Genomic DNA, 25,081 nt, shown 5'->3' on the forward strand with positions numbered 1-25,081 from the left:
AGCGAAAATGTTCTTTTGACAGTATATTGACATCATACCAGCAACATTACTACACTTTCAATGTATATATCTGTTGAATATGTCACAGACATGAAAAAAAGTCAATGTCTAAAAAATAGATTAGTCATTTTTTTCACAGATCTGACGATTAAATCAGCTAATCGATTAGTCAACAAAATCGTATGAGTGTTAGTCGACTAATTTCTTTGTTTAAGGACAGACCTAGCTGTGTCCATACTTGTTTATAGGTGGATTTACAAGTGCTTCATATCCTGGTTACAGCAGTTTTCATGTTGTGATGATGATTTTTCACTGCGTTAGAATGACTTCCTTAGTTTTTAGATAGAAAGCAAAGCAGGTTGGCTTGTGTTTGATGGGAGATTTAAGATTGAGTTACCCTTCAAGTTGGTGTCCATTGTTCCACGGCCTTTCATTACAGGTTAGAGTTTCCCTGTGGGCTATTGTTATGGTCTGCCTGGGTCGAGGTCTGAACAGGGACAAATGTCAGGACAAAATGATCAGTAGGATTTAAGGGTACCCGACTTCTTCATTGCAAGACGTGGGTCACTCAGAGTTCAACATTTTGAAAAGTGTGTGAGTCATACAGTATTCCTAAAACATCTTAAAGTCTGCTTTGAGCTGTAGATTTCACATCTTTCATCCATATTTTCAGCATGTACTGGTACGAATTATTACTCTAAAAAAGCACCACAATGAACTCAAGTACTACATTTCACAGTTTGAGAAGTCTGCAAGTTGCTCCCTCAGCTTTGGCTTCATGTTTTAATGAGTTACACCCCCTCTCAGACAGCACACCTCCCATCTATCTTCTCCCTCTGACCCGCTGTCCCTCCATCCATTCCATTACTCCTCTATTTTACCAACCAGTTATTAAAGTAGATCTTATTAAAAGGCGGGAGAAAAAGCTAATCTATATTTGCATTCAGTCTATAGCAATTCATTAATATTATGACATTTACAGGGAGCTTGGCGGCGCCCCGGCTGCCTGCTACCCTTTTCCCTCTCTGAAATGTTAATTTAAAAAGTTCTGTCTTTGTAATGGAATAAGAAATCCTCTCTTGCCCTATCAATTCTGGGTGTCTGGTGAGGAATACTAATTCGTCTACGGTTCCAATTGAGATAGCATGTCACTCTGATGGAATAAGAAAATGCAGAATTGGTTTTAAAGTCCTTAATGCCACGAGTTGTGTATATTTCTCTTCTCTACTGCAGTTGGAAAAGCTGGAGTATACGCCTCCTTTTCCATATGTTGTAAAAATGGTTTGGATGTATGTGTCTGCTTTATGGTCCATGCATTTTTTTTAATTACAGGTTCTGAAATATGTGTTCAGTTCCAAGAAAAGTGATAAAGTGAGTGAATAGAATAAAATGATAAATCTGAATTGGATTATTATTTCCTTGTCTTCCAGACTACTCACCATGTGTACGAGGCACTTTGGCAGCGTGGTGACACAGACTATACGGACATACAAGACAGACCAGTTCCCCCTGCTCCTTATAGTCATGGGCAAACGCACATCCAACGAAGTTCTAAATGTTATTCAAGGTAATTACGATTTTATTAATAGTGTAACAACCATAGATTTATTCGTCTGTAATTAAAGTAAAAACACAAAGATGAAATGACACCCTGTTTTATATTCAGGCAATACGACAGTGGACGAGCTGATGATGAGGTTAATGGGAGCGATGGAGATCTTCACAGCACAACAACAAGAGGACATCAAAGATGAGGTAAGGTTTCAGTCAGTGGCTATCTCCGGGTCTGAGAAGTGAAGCCAATGCTGAAGTGTCTTAAACTTGCATTCTTTCTAACAGCCAGCAGGGGGCGACTCCTCTGGTTGCAAAAAGTCTATGAGAAAATGACCCTACTTCTCACTTGATGTATTACCTCAGTAAACATTGTAAACTTGAGTTTATGGTCTCAATCGCTAGTTTAAAGTCTTCTTCAATACAGCATGATGTGACAGGTCACTACCCTGGCCTGGGAGTTGTCCGTGTTCCGTCTTACAAGTTTAACCCTTTCACAGTATGTTTTCAATTCATGAAAGTTAATTGTAACATTTTGGTCGCCTAAAAATGTCTTATTCAGCGTTCGGCTCCACCCTCTCGTGTCACTTCTGGTTGCAAAAAAGCAAGATGGCGACGGCCAAAAGGCCGAATTCGAGGCTTCAAAACGGCAGTCCGCAAACCAATGGGTGACGTCACGGTGACTACATCCACTTCTTATATGCAGACTATGGTTTGAGTACAATCAGGGCGCATGTGACTGCAGCGAAACACAAATGTCAGGTTCTGATTCTTAAACGTGTAGAAAATGCTTTGGATTACTAACTGTGAGTAACTACATATGACTTGCTCATGCCTGATGTATTTTTTTTCCATTTAAATTAAGTAATCTGTTCATCTTCATATTGGTGACTCAATGGCTCGGGTGTGTAGAGCTCAACAGTGAGGTTCTGAAAGTGAAAATCCCATTCATGTTCTGAATCGCAGATTTGATTATTAGCCATAATGTCTTAGCCATCCAAGGTAGACTCACCACAAGTTACAAGATTGTGAAACAAATGGTTTATATTCCTGTAGAAACCTCAAGTCCGTATGATGTTAACCTTTTTTTAAGGAATACATGTTACTCTTACATACTGCTCCGTGGTCTGCTCCCGGTCTCAAACCGGACCAACATGATGGCTCTTTTGGAAATGTTCTCTTGTATTACGAAAAAAGGGCGGTCAATGCTGAGCACTATTTGAGACCTTTAGTAACAATTCAAACCATCATTATCTTAATTTCCTTGATATAGCTGATGACTATAGCATCATTCAAAGGCCCCGGTGAGACAGTTGAGTCTTTTACGCCCTGCTTAACAGATAAATCCCAACATGCTGAGACAGATCAGACGGCTTTGTTAAACTGTGGCATTCTTGTGATGACGAGCAGAGAATAATTAACCTTTTCCCCTTTAGTTCTAGTTTAATGTACCAACTACAGTCTTTGGTTTTTGAATAGGTACAGGACTCAGACTCTGTGTGCTGCTCTGTGTCTGTCGTCTACCTCTTTTACTCCAATAGAAAGGGGACAAACACCATTGAGGGATACACTCCACACAAGAAAGTGAGGGAATAGTGGTGGGAGTCTTTTCATGTCATAGACGGGAATCTGGGACAGTATGACAGGGAGGTCCCCTCACTGTTAAAGACTTTCACCTGACCCTCTTAACCATTTACTGATGTGTTTACTCAGCGACATCAAACAAGAGAATGAATGACACACTATGTGTGTTTGTCCAGACAGGTTTTCAGTCAGCTGCCTATTAGAGTAAAGCTCTCTTTTTCTCTTTCATTTTAATAACTTAAGGTTTAGGAATTAGCAATAACACAGAATATACAGTCTCTTTGTAGTTTTTTAAAGTATGTTTTTTAATAAGATATACAGAGATTCATGTAGTTCAGCTGTAGTCATCTGTGAAATAGTCTCTCTTTTTCCCACACTCCTCTGTCAGCCTCTCACTAACATTGTTGTGACACTTTATTAACTACTGTATCTACAGATGACAGATGTCAAACTATATTAAGATTTTAACAGTTAAACAGTCAGTCAACCATACAGCCTCTCCAACAATGCTAATGGGATAGTCATAGCATTTCAGTTATGGGAACCGTGATTGTCACACACACCCTGAGGGTTAGTCTTCCTCAGGTGGGTTACTGAGTGTTGAGTTACAGCTCTTCACTTTGTGTGGTTATTTTTGCTACAATGCTTTGGCCTCATTTTTGGATTTGTCACAGTTCAATTAATGACAAGAAGCGACATGAGGTATTCAGAATATGTCCATGTGTCAGATCAGACTGTTAATCATGAAGTGTATTGTAGGTTCACACTAAGGCTGGGTATCATTAGATTTTTTTCAATGTAGGTGCCAGATACCAAAAGGATACTTTTGTCAATATCTTATTATTTGATAAAGATAAGCATGTTTTTCTGCAAAACCCAATTTTCAGTTAACATGTAAGTTCTCAAATATTAAATGTCGTCTAAACACAAGCAAGAAAGAGAATTTGAGCAGACTTTCTATTCCAGCTTTCACTACTTGATAGTTTCCGATACTCTGTGCTACAGACACATTTTGCTTGGTACCAAAAAAAGTATTGACATACAATGCCTAGCCCTATTCACACTGGAGGACTGATTTGGTTCACTACCTTACATTGTTGAGCTGCTGTGGCTCAGGAATCAGAACTGGTCGTCCTTTAACCACAAGGTTAGCGGTTCGATCCCCAGCTCGTCCTGTCCACATGTCGAAGTGTCCTTAAGCAAGACACAAGTTCCTCCCTGGGCGCTTTACAGCAGCCCACTGCTCCTAAAATGCTTAGGATGGGTCAAATTTCATGTATGTGACAATAAAAAAAAGTTTAAAGGTGCTCTATATGATATTCAGAGCATTAATATAGCACCAAACAACTATTTGCTATGTAAAGATATAGAGGAGTAATGTCAACCTGAGCAGAGAATGAAGTCTCCCACTGTGTGTGTTGTAATCAAAGATTCTCCTTGCTTTGTTGACAAAGCCAGGCCGGCCACGCGTGTGCTTTTAGTGCATGTTTGTGCATGTGAGCGTGCCCCACTGGCTAGCTCATGGCCACAGCTCTGTACTGCTCTCAGACAGCGCTACCGTGGAAGCGTAGCACCCACCCTCCGGTTCCCTCTCAGGTAAACACTGTTAGCTGTGTCAGCAGTGTTGCTGTTGTTTTCGCTGTTAACACCATTAGCTACAAGCCGTCGGCTCAGCTGTCGCCATGATGAGAGCCGTGCGAAGGCAATAGAAATGCTCCCAATCTTGCATTTAGCAACTTTAAGTTTGCATAGTGACCTTATTGAGTAATTATATTTTGCAATTGTTATAACATAGCTAGCACGCATGCTTCAACTTGAAAACCACTTTATGTCAACTTGAAAACCCGAAATTAAGTTCTACATAGATGGCTAACTGCCACAGAAAATAGTTTTGGAAATGATTGTGCATGTTTCTTTTCTTACAAGATTTGATTTTTGTCTTTTTTTTTTATGGTATCTGCACAAAATAGTATAACCATTGCAACAACTGGCTTGAGATCTGTCAGAGAAATAAGAAATCAGAATAACCATATGATAAGAGTTTAGTAAAGCTGTTCTGAAAGGTATTAAAGTGAGATAATTACCCAGGCATGGCCTGCCAGAAGGAAATAGCTTGTGGAAATGTCAAAAAAAGACAGATAATATAAGTGATGTTGAAAGCGTAATGTTCCAGTGTGATTATTCATGATTAGTACCAATAACCACAGGATTTTATTATATCCTGTATCTGACAGGACCTATCTCATCTCCAAGGTGAAGTCAGCCTTGACACTGGACTAATCCCATCTTCACTGTAGCAGCTCCGAGGCGTTCCCTCTCTCCCTAGCTCCCTTCCCTCTTTCTTCTTTCCCTTTTTCACCCCTTTTCCATCTCACCTTTCCAAAGACAAACTCAGACACGAACACAGACATCCAGCCAACCCAGACATTCCACTTTGACAGTGACTTTTGTGTCTGTCTGGAAACGGAACAGCTGGACGGCCACATTGTGCCTTCAACCAACCTTACTGACTCGCCAGTCATTCCTTTGGTTGTCTGTGTTTTAGCTTAGAAGTTAGTAACGGACGACTCACTGCAGGTTTTGTGGTTTGCGTCTGTCTGCATCACGGGCTATTTTCAGCTCAGGTCATTTCACATGCTTTTCATGTGAAGAGCAGCCAAAACCAACCAATGATCAGTTGTGGTCAAGAGCACCAAACATGCATGTCTTTTGCTATTGGAGTAAACTGAAGCACTCAGGGAGGATCTGAGAATCATGTAAGGTCCACAGAAAGGACCTGAGCTGAGATTCAAATCTGGACCTTCTTGCTGTGAAATGTTGCCCAAAAACAAATAATTACTAGGGCTGTCAACTGATCGAGTCATAATCGCGTTAGCTTCGACAGTCCTAATATTTACATATACAATTTGCCCCAATTAAAGTAGCTCCAAGCCACGCATGCAACAACAATATAAGTGTTGCAAAAACCAGTTTGTTTTATTTCTTGTGTGAGCAAACATTAAATGTGTGACAGCTTGCATTTCTGACTTCTGACCACTAAAATAGGAATGTATTAGCACCACTATAAGACAAGCCAACTTGATGACTAGCCGAGATATAGATGTGGAAAATCTGTTTCTTTTTTCCTCCAAAGATAAGATCTTTAAAAATCACAGTGTCTGAGCAGATACATGCTAGATTAACATCATGCCTCTCATGCGCGTTAGGTCACTCAAGGCAGATGGTGCATTTGAAAACACATTACAGCAGCACAAAGTGAGTTTCAGACGTGAACTGCTGTGCGACGTGTTTGCGTGACTCGGGGTCCGTCTATTGAAGGTGGCCACTTTTGATGCTTTTGTCCCTCTCTACCATTCTTTTACAGTTTCCTTTCAATGTTCATCTATTATGCGGGGCAAAAGCACAAATGTATCCTTTGCATTTCCTGATTGAATACAACAATACACACTGTCCTTTTTGCTTAGCCACTGCTTAGCTGCTCAGTAGCCCTCTGATCATCACAATAAGCTTACTTTGCCATATCCGGGCTGGCACACAGCATGGGCCTTCAGAAAATGGAAAACTAATGGCTGTGCACTGTTAACACAATGGACACTCGTATTTAGCCGCAGTCTTTATAAAACACTTTGTAGCCACAGCAGGTAGAAAGAGAAGGGCCGCCTGTCCCCTTCCCTCTGTACAAACAGGAAGAGAGCGGCCGAGTGAATGAGAGAGAAAGGGACGGTGAAACTGAGATGAGGAAACATAAAAGAGGCTCAGGGTCTGGTAAATGACAGCCCGGTCACAATGAATCCCCTCTGGTGCTACTCTTTCATACCTGGTGTTTGTACGTAACCACACTTAACATGCTGCATTTTCTTTTGCTCGGTTCTCTCTGGCTCCCACACCAGTCACCTCAGCTTAGATGTTTTGTCCTTGTATGTCCTTTTATTGTGTTGTTAGTTAATGGGCCCCACTTTCTTTCTCCCTGTCTCTACCCAGGACGAGCGTGAGGCGAGAGAGACGGTGAAGAGAGAACAGGATGAGGCCTACCGTGTGTCTTTAGAGGCGGACCGTAAAAAGGTATTTTTCAAAATAAAACAAACTGTCTACTTGAATCACTGCGCTCTGAGTCAGTTGTGGTATACTAGACCTGGGGTTCTCAGGGGCCAGAGGACCCCTTACAGAGTTTCTCCACAAAGAATCACACAAAAGCACCACTTTAAATATTGTGTTTACCAGAGATTTGCTCATAAGTTTCTTGGAAAGAAGTCATTCAGCATGAAAAAAGAATTTAAAAAGTAGTAACGACTGATTAATCGACTAAGAGGGGACAGCCCTACAAATTTCTCGATAATTGATGAATCATTTAAGTCCTTTATCAAGTAGGAAATCACTCTTTCCAGCTTTTTAAATGTGTGGATTTCCTACTTTTTTCAGATTTATTGTCATATCATTAACTTGTATCTAAAGTTACTTGGGTCTATAATTAAATATCAGTAATGATTCTTCAGAGGAAACTTGACAACCAGCGTGGAAACATAGTAAAAGTCTTCGGTCTTTGTTGCATCCCATTTGATTAAATCCATTTATTTCCGTCTTCAGAGAGAAGCCCAAGAGAGAGAAGAGGCCGAGCAAGTTCGCCTGGAACGGATGAAGAAGGAGCAGGAGGACGAGAAGGAGGTGAGAAGAACAGCCATACGCACGTCATACTCACATTATGCAAATTACCTAAATTAATATTCCAACTGGATCAGTGCGAGGCTGAACAGTGATATGTTTTGCCAGCACACAGTGATTGTGCCATTGTGCTGTTTTTTTTAATCTTGCTCTCACTTCACAATAATGAGTCAATTAGATTGTGGTTTTGGTGAAGCCTGCCAGTCAGTGGAGCGTGTGTAGTGTCGGCGAACAGGCATACAGCCATTTCAGAAGGATGAAATATCCTAATTACAGTGAGGCACGTCCCTGTTAATGTCACCTTACATGCACACAGTTATTGTTCTATTTGACTGCTTTACATTGGTACAGCACACAGCCTCATATTGTGAACAAAAGACTGAGGCAATTCATACACAAACACACACACACACAGCCTAAGCAAACACACGCATTCACTTGAAAACAATTATTGTATGTGAAGAGGAGGCAAACACACCACACACACACACACACACACACACACACACACACAAGCACACTGTCACGCCTGCCAGAAAAACAATAATTGTCTGTGAGGATGGCACCAATGTTGTAATACAGTCTATAGTAATACAGTGTAGTCCCGCTGATTGTTGTTTACTCAACAGCAGAGCCGGGGAGCCCCGGGGCCCTGAGAGGTATTGGGTGACCCGGCTCGCTCAGGTGATTTGTCACTTAAGTCAAACAGACAACAACAAAAGAGCCCCGGGTCGGGCCTTCTTAATTATATCACTGTAGTCCACTAACCAAACTGCGTGTGCACGCTTGTGTATTTTAAACAACAATAGCCACCATGGCCTTGTGTTTCCTACTTATATCAGTTTTTTCTGCCCAAGCTCAGCGGTCTCCATGGTGTCTCCTGTGCTAACATGCTAGTGTTGTGCTTTGTGCTACAGTCTAGATATTCATAAATATGAGAGCCAACAACAGCTGCTGGACCCAGACAAGGGCATCTTAAGTTTCTTCAACTGTTAAGCAGGACCTAAAATGAATCAAAAATAGGAAATGGGCACTCTTTTGTCACAGCACAATACTGGATTTTGTTGAGTGTACTTCTAGTACTGATGAGCTGAAGGTCCACAAATACACCAACAGACAAACACTGAAAGACTAGTGGGAATTGGTTTTGGAAAAATTTACAAAATGTTCTATTTCATCAGTTATTCTACTTATTAGGGCTGCCCCCTCTTAGTCGATTAATCGGTCGTTCTGATTTTAGTCGACTAAGATTTCTTTAGTTTTTTAGCCATTTTTTTTAATGATTTTTCATGCTGAATGATTTATTTACTAATCAATTAGTCAACAAAATCGTATGAGTGTTAGTCGACTAAGAATTTCTTTGGTCGAGGACAGCCCTACTTATTGATTTCATTCTTAAGCGATTCCTTTATTGCTTCATTTCTGATACATTTTGGATAGAAAAAGAATACAAACATGAGAAAAAAACATATACTATAGCATACTAAGGAAACCACACAGGTTAAAATACCAGTAATGTAAGAAGTTGACAATAATTCTCTAGCTGCTTGTAGTTTTACCTTGCATGGCAGCTGGATTCTCGTGATGTCACAAGATCACGTGAAAATCCTTCTCGTCAGGCTCCAAGTAATGTGTTTGTGTCCGGCAAGCCAGAGCACAGACCAATCGATGCTGCATTAGCATCAGTTGTATCAGACCTGGAGAGTATTTCTTCATTGAAAGAAGAGCACAGAATGGCACTGAATGCTTTTTCTCGATGGAAAATATGTTTTCGCTCTTCTCCTGACTGGCTTCGGCAAGAGTTTGATTGACAGATGGTTCATCCAATCACCTGCCAAGTACCTACCCTTTTCCAAACAGTTTCCAGTGACGGCAATCTGGCAGGTCAGGTTAGCTTGTAGCAGCTTGAATCGGTCATTACCTTTTCTACAATAGATAAAGTAGAAGAAATGTATATTTAATAATAAAAAAAATGTTGCATTTACATTACAGATGATGTTCTTCATCTAATCAGTTCACAGTAGCAAATGCTTCTTTTACCTTTCTTGATTTATATGTTGTCATATGTTGAAGACTGTGCCAGGTCTTGTTGTTCTAGGATAACATTAATGACATTTTTTACATCATGAAACTGCAATGTTACACTCTAACTCTTCAAGCACAGAGGTTCAAGACCGCACCGTGTACAAGCTGTTTTTACCTCTCAAATCAAGATTTTAGTTTTTGTTTACAATTTTCAGATGAGTCTTATGAGGTAGTAAGCTAGTAGTTTATGTGACCTGAAACTGCAGACACAACAAAAACATCAGTTGCCTCCAGAGAGCAGCACGCAATGCTAGTGGGAATGTGATTTTGTGCCTTTGTGCAAAGAAGAGTGAGATGAAAGTAGGAGCTGGTGAATTGAGGTGGGGTGCTTGTGCCTGTGTAGGTTGACTTTACTATTTACCTCCTTCAGAGATCTTAGCATACAGTTGTGCGGCTGTCAGGTGCACCTCTCTCTCCCCCCCCCTCCTCCATCCGTCATCTGTTTGCTTTCTGTGGTTAGCCGAGCGGAGCCGGAGAGGCAGATATGTGGACGGATAGATGCTTCTCATTATTTGTGTGTGGAGTAGCCTGGGCCCGAGGCTCGACCAGACGTGTGTCCTGTGGTTTCTAGAGGGACGCTACCTCTTAACTTGTGTGGGTGTTTATGCTTGTGTCTGTGGTTTGACTGCCTGTCTGCATTTGTATGTCCCCCACCACCACCACACACACACACACACACACACACACACACTCACACACACTCACACACTCCTGTCTATTATTTGTGTGTAAGTTTGTCCCCGTGGGCCCCTTTAACTCAGTCAGCATCAGCTCTTATACCTGAGGGAGCTGATGGTGGAGCGGCACGCGTGCTTCCCTGCCCACCCAACACCAGAAGCTGCTAATGAGCTACTGTTGTACACTCTTATGAAATATAATTGCATTATGGTGTGTAAATAAAGCCGGGGCGTGTTGTCACAGCATATGCTCCCCGGCTGGCCAAACAGGAACAACAAGCCGGGGGAGGAGGGAGGTGAGGGGCAGGAGCAGAGAGAAGAGGAAGGCACCAGGGAGTGGCTGAAGAGCTCTTTTTGGAGCACAGGAGAGCTGATTACCTTTACTGTGGAAGATGATGGTTGTCTTTGTGCTATAAGACACTCAGTATAGTGTCTTTTAAAATCATCTCTTCTGAAACAAGACTTTAAACCATCTGTGGTAGACACTGAGATATTCAACAGGCCCAATCTCAGATTTCCTTGACAGACTGAGCAACAGCAAGAGAGCATGAAGCACCAGGAAAACACTTGGCCGTTTTAAACATACTGAAATGTTACTTGGCAACCTTCAGAGCTCCACGAGGCTATAGGGAACAGGGTGAGACACAGGGCAACTAATTCAATAACATTCTCAGGACAAGAAGGTCCTTTAATTAATGTGAGGCTACAGTTCTGCAATTAGACTCTGGGAGCAACTTCTTGGCTTGTCTTTCGTACTTGTTTGGATAGTGTGTCGTCATCTTCATAACTGCCAGTGTTACTGTTGAATCTCTGGTTTAAATTTACTATAAACAGAGAGCCAGGGCTAATATTTCATAGTTACTCTTTATTGAATCTCAGATTATTTCTTGTATTCCAGAGGACTTTGTATAAGCTTCCTGGCTTCACTCCACTCCTGCACTTATTCAGTTTTCATTAATGTGTGTCTTTTACCATGGTGTTTTAAACGTGCAATCAAATAAAAAAGCTAAATTAGATGTTTAAACAGGAAAACATTATTCATATTTTTTTTAATTTAAAAAACAAATACAATTTAAATTTATTATAAAAACAAATTTAATATTTTATTATTATTATTATTATTATTATTATTATTATTATAACCTTTTTTAAATAATTTGTTTTTCAATTTACAGTTCTATTATTATACATATTATTTAATTTGTTTTGGTTTAGGTTGTTGTTGTAATTTCTCTTAAGGAATCACTTTAAAAATTAAAAAAGGGAAACATTTATCCTCCCTTTAATAAATTATCCAGTAATTTCATAATTTTAGATCATGACTGTATTATTCTAATAATGTTTTTTATTTCTGCTCCCTTTCAAAATATTACTCATGCTGACTTTGCTGTCAACAAACTGTAAAATGAACAATGATAGAGAGACTTTGTAATGCTAATAAGCTTGAAAAAAAGAATTGCATCAACAGTAATGACAGCTGCATCCCACCAGCACCTGTATGTAAACATCTCTGCCTTCACTCAACACAATGAATCACTATTTTATCCCTCCTTTCATTTCCTTGATTCACTTTCATGCATTAGTGTTCACAGAGTAGATTATGCGTCATTTTGTGAAATGGAAAAACTGTCATATTTCTAAGAGTTGGAGGAGTCCTTGGCTTGTATTTGCAATTTCTTCACCTACACTTGTCCAGTGTGATCACAAAAGAATTCATGATTCCTGTTACCTCCGTTCTCTACAAACTATGGAGGACAGAACCAATTTATTTTTTTATTATTTAAAATGTATTCTTAAACGTATTTATTCATTATTAAACAATAAAGATAAATATCTTTCATTTATTTATTCATTTTTGATTTTGGCAAGTGTTGTCCACCATAACAAACAAGGAATTCTACCTTTAAACAATTAGGCCATTTGCCTTATCTGGACTTTTCTGTGGTGTTTATGAAGTGTCAACAGTTGTCAATGTGCTGTACTGACCAAAATAACATTCTTGCAGGCAATCCGCTTGTCATTGGAGCAGGCCCTACCGGTGGAGCCCGACGAGGATTCAGTAGAGCAAATCAGCAAACTGCGAATCCGCACACCAAGTGGCGAGTTTCTGGAAAGGCGTTTCCTGGGCAGCTGTAAGCTTCAGGTCCTCTTCGACTTTGTGGCCTCCAAGGGATACCCCTTCGAAGAGTTCAAGCTCCTCACCACCTTCCCTCGTAAAAATGTGAGTTTAAAAATACCTTCCTCTCTTACTTAGAAAGTTTACAAAATAATTAACCCCTTCTGCTTATACATGTCCAGTGAAAGGGCTTTAAGATACTAACACATGTAAGCTGTTAAAAGTGGAGAGGGGAAAGACGTCTTATTTAGAAGGGAGTTGAATCATCCTGTTATCCAATCTTTGTGCTGTCTTTCATAACAGTTCTCTGCCCACACAAACAAGTGCTAAATTCGTCCTCGCTGCAGAAGAGTAGCAGCAGGTCACGAAGTGTTCTCAGTCCACAGCTAACATCTCTGCTGGAGAGATCCACAGCTGTAATTGGCTTTTCCGTTCGGGCCTGGGCTGAACCTCAGGCGACGGCTGCGAGTGGAGAGCAGCAGGGAAGGATAGTTAAGACAATCTGTTGTGGCTGATGGACGATTTAGTATTTTCTTGCTTTTTATTCATTGTTTGCGCTGCAGCAGCACTGATGTGTCGCTGCTTTTGTTTACCCGTACCTGTGATGGAGCAAGCTAAGCCCGCTGTTTATCCATCCACCTGCACACACGTATTATTCAGTGAATATTAATTAGTATCAGTCCGTTGTGAATACAGTACACTATGACTGTTAGGATACAGTTGTCAGCACTAACAGTAGTATTCTCTATGGCAGCACTCAGCCATCTATCGTCATTAGAGGGCTCTGTCGCCGCGCTCTGTGGTAGAGAGCTAATGAGCTCTGTTTTAACTACCAGTTTAATTAGCCATGCTGCTGGAAACAAAAATGGGATTTCCATTAATCAAGAGAGGAGTGCATGTGGAGGGGTGGGTGGTGTTGGTTGTATAGAGGTGTGTGTGTGTGTGTGTAGGCTTGCCCAGGCAGTGTGCCATCGCAGTCTGCAGAGACCGCCGGGGCACAAACACCTCAAACCGACACACACATTAACGCGCTAGCTCACACTCCTTCATTTCGTCACAATCACACACTTCAACACATGCACAAATATTTTCAAGCAAACACATGCCCCGCTCACAACTTTGTCACTTAAAGGATTCACAGTTGTCTCTTTTATAATCAAGAGTAAACATGTGTTTGAGACAGAGATAAAGATGTGTCTGCATCGCAGATGAAATTCCGGCAAAAACAGGATGGGAGGATTAGAGAGGGGTAGAGAAGCGAGGAGAGGATGGTGACTGCAGAACTAGTCGGAAAAAGAGAACAGAGAAGACAAAAGCTTAAACAAAGAGAAGATTTAATCAGAGAAACAGTCTGAAAGAGAAAAGGATAGAGAAGACAAGTGGGGAAGATATTAAAAAGAAGAAGATGGGAGATAATTCCAGAAAACAGAAAGGCGAGAGATTTGGGGAAAGAGAGGAGAGAGGCAGCTCAGTTGTAGTGCCAGTATGAGGCTGTGAACACAGGCCCCTGTCTAATCCTGCAGCTCTGTGTTGTAATTAAATGAGAGGGAGCATAGAAAGCCTCCATCCCGTCCAGACGCTCTCACTGTTGCTCTGCCAGGATCAGAGGATAGAGGATAGACCACTATTGCATTTGTAATACTGCACAACTGTTGAAACCTTCTTTCCCTTTTTCTAGTTTTCAGCAGCTTTGTGCAGTGTCACTCTTTCTTTTGCTATTTCCCTCCTCGTCAGCCCGCTTTATTTCATTTCCATACATTCGGCTCTAACACAAATTAGTGGATCTACTCAAGTTGAATATTTTTGGCTAAAACTACATTATTATTTACCAGGAAAAAGGGCTGGTATTACAGGTTTATTGCCATTTGTAAATCAAGTTTTATCCGAGCCATATCACGACTTTGATTCAGGATTTTTTTTTTTCGCCAATAAGTGTCTATTAGTCTCCAATTTTTGGACTCAATCTCTTCCCCAACATTTGGTATCAGTGGCTTATCTCTTCAGCACTACAGCAGGCCTTACACTGGCACCATTTGTACTAGGCTTAGCCGTGCTCAGGGAACTAACCCTTCCTCCGTTTCTATGACTGTCAGCGAGTTTGAGGAAGGAGGGGGAGACTTTTAGTGTTTCAGTTTTCAGCTTTCCATTCAAGAATTTCCTCCTTTTTTCTTTGATACTTGTTGAGCACAAACCGCTGTTGAAAAGCCCGAGGTCTTCTTCTTCTTCCTTCAGCTCGCGGTGAACATGTTTAGACTGCCGGTATAATAATCGGCTGTCGGCTCTTCCTGCCTGGCTGCTCATAGACACCCAAACACTGTCAAAGCGGCGTATTACTTTTCTCACTGTGATACTGTACTCTATTTCACCTTCTCCTAATCCTTCTTCCAGCTCTGTCAGTGAATTCACCCAAATGATTCTTAGACAAAACCTGAGATGCAGGACAAATAAACAGCGGCTCAGAAGAAGCCAAAATAGATTTTACATCTGTTATACAGGCCTGTTTTATTTTTCTTGTCCTGCTATCATGAAAGAATCGTTTTCACAGGAAGAGCATCGGGGGTTTATTTTAAAAGTAGTTTCACTCTAAATTTCTTCCGCAGGACCGTTCTTATAATATTCTCTCCACATAACACAAACCCACAGATTCATGGAGCTGCACGGCGCTCTGCTTCATCTCTGACCACGGATGTGAAATGTGGCTCTAACTCAGGCCACGTATACAGACTAGTATCTCCCTGATCTCTTAAGGGGAGACACCAGGTGAAAAGGGTAAAAAATTCAACTAATAGATATGACCATGAAACTTACATTATCTTACTTACATTAAGACAATTATTTTTTGTTTTACAAGTTTTCTGAAAATGTATATTTAAATATGTAAATGGAGCATTATCTTATCATATATGTGTTAATTTGCATACATTTCCAGAACAGAAATCTGAACATTGGATAAAGCCAGCTTAAAATGCTTGTTTCATCTTGATGATATGGAGTCAAAGGTTTTTATTAAAAAAAAAAAAAAAAATGTCGCCATGTTTTTAGGAATAAAATGTTATATAAATCAGGCTATGAATGATATATGAACAAACCCCTCTGTAAAAAACCTTCAGAATATAGATAGCAATGAAAGTGGGAAGTTTGGTGTATGTAAGTGCTACTGAAGTGGAGATTTCTAGCTCAGAGTGAGAAAAACCTAATTTTGAGAAAACAGGAATGTATTGTAAAATTCACTACATTTTGCAAGACACTACAGTTGAATAGGTGAATTTAAACTAAGATATCACCATGAAACTTCCCCAGTTGGTTATTTACACTGACACAATTATTTTTGTATTACAAGTTTTCTGAAATTGGATGTTTAACTGTGCAAATGAGGCATTTATCTAATGCTAACGTTTGGTGAATTTAGAGGAAATCTACAGATGCACATAGACAAAGTGTAGTAAAAAAAACATCTAAATGTGTATTTTTGATGTTTTCTTTCCACTAGTCTGAAAGAAGACAAAATAGCCCAAAATCCCCAAATTGACCAGTGCATAAAGTCCCCCTCCGCTCAAAAACGTGCTTAGCTTATTGTTACTTCACTTGGATGTTTGAGTTTCACCCTGCAGAAAGGTGTATGTGCACGTTGACACCAGAAGGCGGTTTTTAAGATGCGTACCTACGAGATGATTTTGTGACATCACAACTAGTTTGGAAGCCAATCGTGGTCCAGTATGAGACCTTGAAACTTGAAAACCTCCACTGCACATATGCTGAGAATGGACTTTTTAGTGAAGTAAAAGCAGCAGTTAAACTTTATTTGTATATTCATAGATTCTGGATTTTTCAAGGAGCATAAAGGAGTCGATTTTAAAGATTTTGTAATAACTTTTTTTTATGGAAAAACTATATCAGGCACAATTTATTATTCAAAGCAGAGTATTTTTACATGTCCTAAAAACATGTCCAGAGGGAATCTTTAGTGTTAAAAGCTGAGTTTTTACCATCATGATCTCAGCCCCCTCCTCACTTTAACTCCTCTTCCTCCCAGCTTTCCCTCCCTCTGTCTCCCTTTTCCCTCCTCTTTCCTTCTACTCCTGCCTCTCTACCTCCCTGCTCAATTATACTTTTGTTTCGCTCTCCAGCCTTTGTATCCTCCATGTGCCTTCTCACTTTCCCTCCCAAATCCCTTTCTTTAAAAAAAATATATATATATTTTAAAGCATAAACTATTTATTCATATGTCTTTATTTTCTCTCATTTTGCTCGCTCTCTCCTTTTCTCTTCTTCCCCATTCCCAGTTTTTTCTGTTTCCCCCCTCCGTCCGACCCCCCGTCCGGTCTGTGCGGTGCATTTTCTCCCTTTGAAGTGCCGTATTCTGGTCTGTTCTTTTCTGTTCACGCCCCGGCGCTACGTGCTGTCAACGCTCCTGGCAGCAGATAATGATCTCCCACTGCTTTTGTAATTGGCCAAATAAACACTTGACAACACTAGTTTAAAACAGACAAGTTATTTGGTTTTAATTAACATAGTAGGGCCTGTAATGGCTTCATTAAAAATGCGTTATTTCAGCTGCACGTTTGATTATGTTGGAAACGGACATCTTGAGGGCCTGTGTTTATTTTCCCTTTCTTTCCTTTCACGGCCGAGCGTTGCTTAGTGTCGCCTCCTCTGTTATATCAGTGTGTTTTATTCATTTGAATCAAGTGACTTACAGTTGTGGTATTTATTTTAAACTTCACGTTAAGTGCTAATTATGTGGTTTTGACCGTTGAAATCTGCCGTTTGAGGATGCCAAATACACGGGGCTTGATATTAGCTGAATATTTAATGTCATACAATTTTTCACAGGGAAATAAAGACAAAATATCAAAGATTGCCGAGAAGCACCATCTGTCTTTTTAATTGCTTCCAGTTTTTAAATTGCCTCCAGATATTGTATTATCTCTGTAGATTTTGTTCGAATTCAGTTTTTATTCTGTTCGTTTGTGTATTTTTAATTAACAAGTGGAAAACCTTTTTTTTTTTTCCATAAATGCTATTTAGTCAAAATCTTTGGAAATTAATTTCATCTTTTAAAAAAAAATCGCCCCCTAATTTAGCTGATTGATTTGATCTAAATTGGCTGATGGAAATTATATTGACTCAAGGTTAAAAACAAACGGAAAGCAGAGAGCTAGATTGTGTCTGTCTTATGTATGTATGTATGCATGTATGTATGTATGTATGTATGTATGCATGGCTGTGTAGGCACAGGAGGAGAGAAAATGGCTTAGGCAGAGCAGAGGAAAAACAACAGCTTTGTTTGTTGACAGATGCCTCCATGCTTATGGTCTGTTAATTGGATAACAATGTAAACAATCACCGATGGCGCCCGTCTCCTGTGTCAGTGTGGCATCTTGTTTCCCTACTTTCTTTTTCAGAGTCAGATGCTGCTCTTCCCCCCGTCGTCTCTCCCTGGTGCACCACGAGCACAAACCCTCATCCCGAATTCACTGAGAGCACACACACACACACACACACACACACACACACACATACACGCTTATATGTAGACCGCAGACACACACGTCTCCCCACACACACCTGCTCCACCCCAAAGCCTCATTTACTCCTACCTGATGCTGTGGTGTCATAACAGCCTGTCGGGTTCATTAGCATGGCAGCCATTTGCGACGCGCTGCTCCTGAGGTGGGAAAAAGAACGCAGCAGCCCTGTTGGTCGTTTTCCCCACCGTTGGGATGGAATATGTTTGCAGCAAACACACACACACACACACCATTTTACCTCTCTTCATGGCGTCTCGCTCCCCGCTGTGCTATGAGGCAGCTGACTAGGTGAGGGGCATAAGGTTGATGTGGCAACCCCTCCCTGCCCACGCCGGGCTTCCAGGGACCCCGCTGAAAAGTCAAGAGTCTAAATGACACGTCGAAATGAGGACAAGGAGATGAAAGACGTGGAGTCAAAGACCGCCGACGTGCACATGGTGTGACATTTCCAAACACCCATGGGAGATGGATAGGTTGTCTGATGCTGATATGTCCTCCTTAACTTCCCCTAATTTACTCGCCTTCTCTTTTTTTCTTCTCTTTTCTCACCCTTTTCTCTGAGTTCTCGAACACCTTCGAGTTTTACAGATTTTGCAGTTAACACAAGTTTAAATGTGTAGATTGTTTTAATTATATTCAGTGTTCGCTCGAATAAGGAGCGAACGTACACTGTTTATTCCCATTGTATGAGATGTTTTCAGATTAGAGGTACAGACGAGGGTGGGATTTCTTTCATTCTTCTTTAGAGGCAAAAACATTAAGTGACCAAAATCAAGTTAGATTTGTATTGGATTTGTATATAGAGTAGGGCTGTGTATTAGCCAGTGGGCGACTCCGGGGTCTGAAAATTAAGCCAATGCGAAAGTGCCTTAAACTTGCATTATGTCTAATAGCCAGCAGGGGGCGACTCTTCTGTTTGCAAAAACAAGTCTGATTGTATAGAAGTCTATGAGAAATGACCCTACTTCTCACTTGATTTATTACCTCAGTAAACATTGTAAACATGAGTTTATGGTCTCAATCGCTAGTTTCAAGTCTTCTTCAATACAGCATGATGTTCATTTAGTAAATTATGGTCCCATTTAGAGTCAAATAGACCATAAAGCAAGGGATGCTTTAGGGCGTGGCTACAGGTCGCTATCACGGCGTTGTCCGGTCTGGGAGTTGTCCATGTTTTCCTCTTAGAACTTTAACCCTTTCACAGTGTGTTTTCAGTTTGTGAAAGTTAATTGTAACATTTTGGGTTGCCTGAAAATTATTCAGCATTCAGTTGTACTTAGCTCCACCCTCTCATGTCACTTCTGGTTGCAAAAAAAACAACATGGTGACAGCCAAATACCAACTCAAGGCTTCAAAATGGCAGTCACGTCATGGTGACTACGTCCACTTCTTATATACAGTCTATGCTCTCAATCATTCATTATGACCCACTAGAAGTGTGTGGTGGTATCTACAGAGACCCTGCCCTCTGCCTGTATTTTCTCTCTTCTTCTTATTTTGCTGCGTTTGACACTAGGCCTGCAATTAATGATTATTTTCATTGTCGATTAATCTGTGGATTACTTTCTTGATTAATCGATTAGTTGTTTGGTCTATAAAATGTCAGAAAATGGTGAAAAATGTTGATCAGTGTTTCCCAAAGCCCAAGATGACGTCCTCAAATGTCTTGTTTTGTCCACAACTCAAACATTTTCAGTTTACTGTCATAGAGGAGTAAAGAAACCAGAAAATATTCACATTTAGGAAGCTGGAATGAGAGAATTTTCGCTTTTTATTTCTTAAAAAAAATACTCAAACCGATTAATTGATTATCAAAATAGTTGGCGATTAATTTAATAGCTGACAACTAAACGATTAATTATTGCAGCTCTATTCGGGACGTTTCTGGGCTTCAGCAATAACGTTTCATTTCTCTGATTCACTGATTTGTTTTCACTAACGCCGCTCCCTCTCTTCATTCACTCTATACCTCGCTCTCTTCCCCGCTTACTCTTTGTGCCGAGGAGGAGGGGCCAACTTCGAATGCCATATGTTTACAAACAGCAACCAACAGCTGTTACATATTATACCTTTAATTCTTCTTTAGAAGTTAAAAAATGAAATGACCAAAATTAAGTTATATTAGTATTGGATTTGTGTAAAGAGCTGGGATTTACACTAAAATACTGGATTGTTAGGACACTAATAAGACTGATTATTTTCATATAGTCTGCAGGAAGTGATTGTAGGTGAAGTTGTGATTCAGTTCACGGTCAGAGTTCACATTTCACTCCCTACAATAGTCCGTCTCAGGCGTATCACTCTGCTTGTTGTGATGTCGACCTTTACCACGCTAGCGTGCCCCCTCCACCTCCCCGACCTTCTACAGCAGGTACAGGGAGCTGGTTAATTATCCCACTGTTGTGAGGTTAGAATAGGAGCCCTAATCAGAGGGCCTGACGCAGCAGTCATCAGATAAGCCCCGGACACATCTCGGTGTCACACCACCTCGCCCATTCAGCCCAGGTGTTAGATTGGCCCGATGTAACACAACCCCTCCAGTGATTAGCTCACATAAGCTAAGAGAAAAACATAGGTCAGACCCCCTTCATGTCAGCTAACTCCATCAGCTCCGTTGTGGGTGGTACATTATTCCTCCGCTGTTAGACAATAGCTGTCGTGCAGAGTATTGAACGCAGATAAATGTTTCTCTCCTCTACACCGTCAGCTACGTTCCTGTGTGACCTTTATCCCAGCTGACATTAGGCATTATTAGCCATCAAAAACACACACAGTTCTCCTCTCAATCCCCGCTACTCTCTCTCTCACACACACACACACACACACACACACACACACACACACACACACACCAACGAGCTTTTACAACACACACTCTGTCCTGTAACCTCCATCAGTTTGTTCTGGATTGGAGCCTTTTTAAGAAAACAAACCTGCTGGTCCTCTTAGGGAAACGAAGCTCTAGCTGCTCAGATTACTGCCTCGACTTTTTTAAAACACGACGTTAGAATAATACACACTCTCTTACAAACATACACACACGCATCCAATGAAGTCAGCAGTAAAGCTACACTGTTCTCCAGTCTGGATCGCAGGGCATCTATGGTGAGACAATCAGCTAGGGATTACAGTAGTGCAGAATGACTGAGGCCTTGTCCACACTAATATAATTTAACTATAAAGCGAGGATACTCTGTCTTTCTGTCTCTCTGTATGTCCTTCGCATATCTTGAGAGCCGTTCATCCAATCGACTTTACAGTTGGAGGGAATGCAGTGTCGAATATGATGCTATTCGACCAGATGGTGCTACACTTTATGTTCTGGCCTGTAACTTATGAACCGTGACTCTCAGAAACAAAATTTCTGGGGGCCAAATACTAGTACTACTTGGCCCCCAGAAATGTTGTTGCATAATGTTGCTATATCTGAAAACGACATTTAAGAGGTTAATACTCTAGGGTTAAACTGGAGATTTTAAAATATATTTGCTATTGTGACAAAGCCCTGTAGACTAAAGGTTTGTCTAACAGTATTGTTGCTAAGACTGGTGTTTCTATCCACTTTGCTGAGCACTTTGGTTCAAATCTCTTCTTCGAAAATAGCAGCTCAGTGTGGAAGGCCAAAACAGAAGAAAACTGTAAGTCATTAAGCAGTGAGGAAACAGTTAGTCAATTGATGGATTAGTCTATTGGCAGAAAATTATTGGTTTTATTTGTTCCCCTTTTTTATACAAATTTGGTGGTTCTGTCTCCTCAAATGTGAGGATTTGCTGCTTTTTCTCTGTTTTATACCATTGGAAATTTAATATATTTGGGTTATGGACTGTTGGTTTATCCACACTATCAATTTCAAGATGACATTTTGGGATTTGGGAAGTTGTGATGAACATTTTTCACTGGTTGTGTCCGAAATCCCATACTAACATGCTGTTTAGTACGCTAAAAAAGTATATAACGCTTCAATTTAGCTTCAAGTATAAGATTTCACTTTGCTAGGTGTAATATAGTTTTTAAATTAGTTCAGACTTTATGTTTCTCACAAATCATCATATTGGTCACATGAGGTTGGCACAGGTTACCATGGTTACGCGTCTCCAACCAGCAAGGAGGCTCTCAGGTAGTGATGACGTAAATTACTGCTCAGTGGGTCTGAAAAGATGCAAACTACTGTTTATTCACACAAAAGTATGTTGAACGATAGTACACATGTTGGGTATGTAGTGAATAGCATTCGATTTCGGACACAGCCTTTATTTTCTGGCATTTTATTGACTGAATGATGAATCGGTTCATTGAAAGAAATACATGTTAGATTAATTGATAGTGAAATTAATCATTAGTTGCAGCCCTAGTATTAGCCATTTGATTGGCGGCAGTCTAATATATTCCCTCTACTCCCCCCCCCACATTGTCTCTTCTCAGATCACCCTGTTGGATCCCGAGTCGAATCTGCTGGAGGCCAAGTTGTTTCCGCAGGAGACGCTCTTCCTGGAAGCTAAAGAGTAGGAAGTCGCCCTCTGATAGCTGAGAGGACCGACTGACTGATGAACTGGCTGGACACACACTAGTCACCGAGCATGGGCCCCACCAGTCCGGGCCTACAGTACCATGCACACACACACACACACACCAACACACACACCAACACACACCAACACACACAACCAATCCTCTCAGACGTACATAAACACACTGGCATGCACGTCCAGTGACACACAAGTGCAAGTAAGCTTCTCTGCCCTCGGCCTGGTCGTGGCACATGAATGCCTAGTGTACACGTGATGCACAGAGGAGCAAAGACAGTATCACAAGCACACAGCCAAACATTCACCTCCCCCAAACCTCCTCTCTCTCTCTCTCTCTCTCTCTATCTCTATCTCTCTCTCTCTCTCTCTCTCTCTGTCTCTCTCTCTGTCTCTCTCTCAACTCCTCTCACACGCTTCACGACTTCACGTTCCCAACCGCTGTGTCGTGGTTTTCTCTCACAACACAAACACATCACAATACGATAACGGCATCGAGAGACTGAGAAGACGAAACTTTGTCACAGGAAAAAAAAACTACAAAAAAAAAAAAACATGGACTTGTTCCCCTCGTTTCCACATTCAACACACCAAGGCTGCTTTTTTAGAACATGTTTTTTTGTGTTTGAAATCAAAAAAATGCTAAAAATTGAAATGAAATAAACAGCAAGAAGAGATGTTGCCTGGCAGAAGTCTGGGCTGGTTCATCTCCACCTGTATTTCCTCCCTTAACCTTCCCAAACCCCTCCCCTCCCCTCCCCGCCCCGTCCTCCCTCCTTCCCCTGCCCCATCTTCCACCCCCGCACCCCTCCGTCCGCTGTCCGCCGCGGGGGACGAGACGTGATGGGACACCTGCAGCATCTGCAGCGTCCCCTCAGTCTCCGCTCCCCCTGGTTTTAACACCCACTGCTCCACAAGCCAACGGATTGCTCAGTTTTCAGTTCTTCTTTTCTTTTTCTTTTCTTCTCTTGATCCTTTTTAAGTTTGATGCTGTATTAGTTTTAGTTTGATATACATTATATAAAATATATGAATATGAACATCAATTTGTCTCGCCCGGAAATCTGTTGAAACACGTCCTGACACACAAACATTGAAATGATTTAAACATGTCACTTATTTGAAGGTTTGTCATTCTTTATTTTAGGGGTCCAGAGTAGATGGAAGATCATCTGATTTTATACACAATCTTGAAATCAATATCAATTTCTATATCATGATACTCCTCTGGGGGGGATATTGAGGGATAAATACAGGTTTATGGATTCTATTGAAGACTTAGCAAAGCGGGGGAAAAAAACATCTATCTTTGACGTGTTTGGTTTGTGTAGGTTTCTATACTTTAACAAGGAGCTTTGAGCTTTCAGTATTATCAAAGCTGAGGTGTCTTGATTAGCTGGGAAATCTCTCCACATACTTTGAGAGTCGGTTGCTTTAAAGGGATAGTTCGGGTGTTTTGAAGTGGGGTTGTATGAGGTACTTATCCATAGTCAGTGTATTACCTACAGTCGATGACGGTCGACCGGCTCCCAGTTTGGAGAAGCAGACAGGAGTACCGGCATGGGAGCAAAGCAATGTACTGCTGTGGACGGGGCCGGCAGCAAAACGTATTTTAGCCACCTAAAAGAAAGGCTCACCTAAAAGAATCGATATCCGTTTAAGTGTACGCTATATTAAGAATATTTTTACTGCTTTATTTTGCCATCAAACAGCCCTTTCCGACGGGGAACTGAAGTGAAAGTGAAACTCATTTGTGCTGTCTTCAAAGTGACCGACTGTTGAGAAAAACAATATAGAAATGTTTCACTTTCAGTTCAGTTCCCCGTCAGAAAGGGCTGTCTCACGGCAAGGTAAAGTGGTGAAAATATTCTGAATATAGCATTCACTTAAAATTATATAGATTTTTTAGGAGGGCCTTTCTTTTAGGTGGCTAAAATACATTTTTCTGCCGGCCCTGTCCACAGCGGTACATTGCTTTGCTTCCATGCGGCAACTCCTGTCAGTTTCTCCAAACTGGGGGCATGCCGAACATCATCTACTGTAGGTAATACACTGACTATGGAAAAGGACCTCATCCAACCACACTTCAAAACACCTGAACTATCCCTTTAAACTGGTGCGACACCAAAAACCAAAGCCTGAGTCAAAAAAAGTAAATCGCAAATGCAGCTCTGTGACACCGGCTGCTAGAAATGTTGATGTGAAGTGTTCCTATTGATGTTCACCTTCTTATTAATGTCTGAGCTGTCTGATTGCAATCAAGATAACCTGAACATGGTGCCGATATTGCCCACGTCGTCCAGTTTCAGTTTTTACAGATACCAAAGTTGAGATATGCATCTTCACATTTCTGTT

The 25,081-nt window shown here is 40.9% G+C and overlaps 1 protein-coding gene across 2 annotated transcripts in view; it reads left to right on the forward strand.

The window, feature by feature from the left end:
* Nucleotides 1-23,772, forward strand: part of faf1 (Fas (TNFRSF6) associated factor 1) — an 84,003-nt gene extending 60,231 nt beyond the window's left edge. For both annotated transcript variants that reach the window (XM_037769111.1, XM_037769112.1), the window contains 6 exons: nt 1,431-1,567; nt 1,667-1,755; nt 7,117-7,197; nt 7,720-7,797; nt 12,562-12,777; nt 22,626-23,772. In XM_037769111.1, the coding sequence (XP_037625039.1) occupies nt 1,431-1,567; nt 1,667-1,755; nt 7,117-7,197; nt 7,720-7,797; nt 12,562-12,777; nt 22,626-22,709 (685 nt within the window). In that variant the 3' untranslated portion in view covers nt 22,710-23,772. The remainder of the gene's footprint in view (nt 1-1,430; nt 1,568-1,666; nt 1,756-7,116; nt 7,198-7,719; nt 7,798-12,561; nt 12,778-22,625) is intronic.
* Nucleotides 23,773-25,081: the final 1,309 nt, after the last annotated feature.

The sequence above is a fragment of the Sebastes umbrosus genome, chromosome 5 (assembly GCF_015220745.1).
Source record: "Sebastes umbrosus isolate fSebUmb1 chromosome 5, fSebUmb1.pri, whole genome shotgun sequence".
Taxonomy (NCBI): Eukaryota; Metazoa; Chordata; class Actinopteri; order Perciformes; family Sebastidae; genus Sebastes; species Sebastes umbrosus.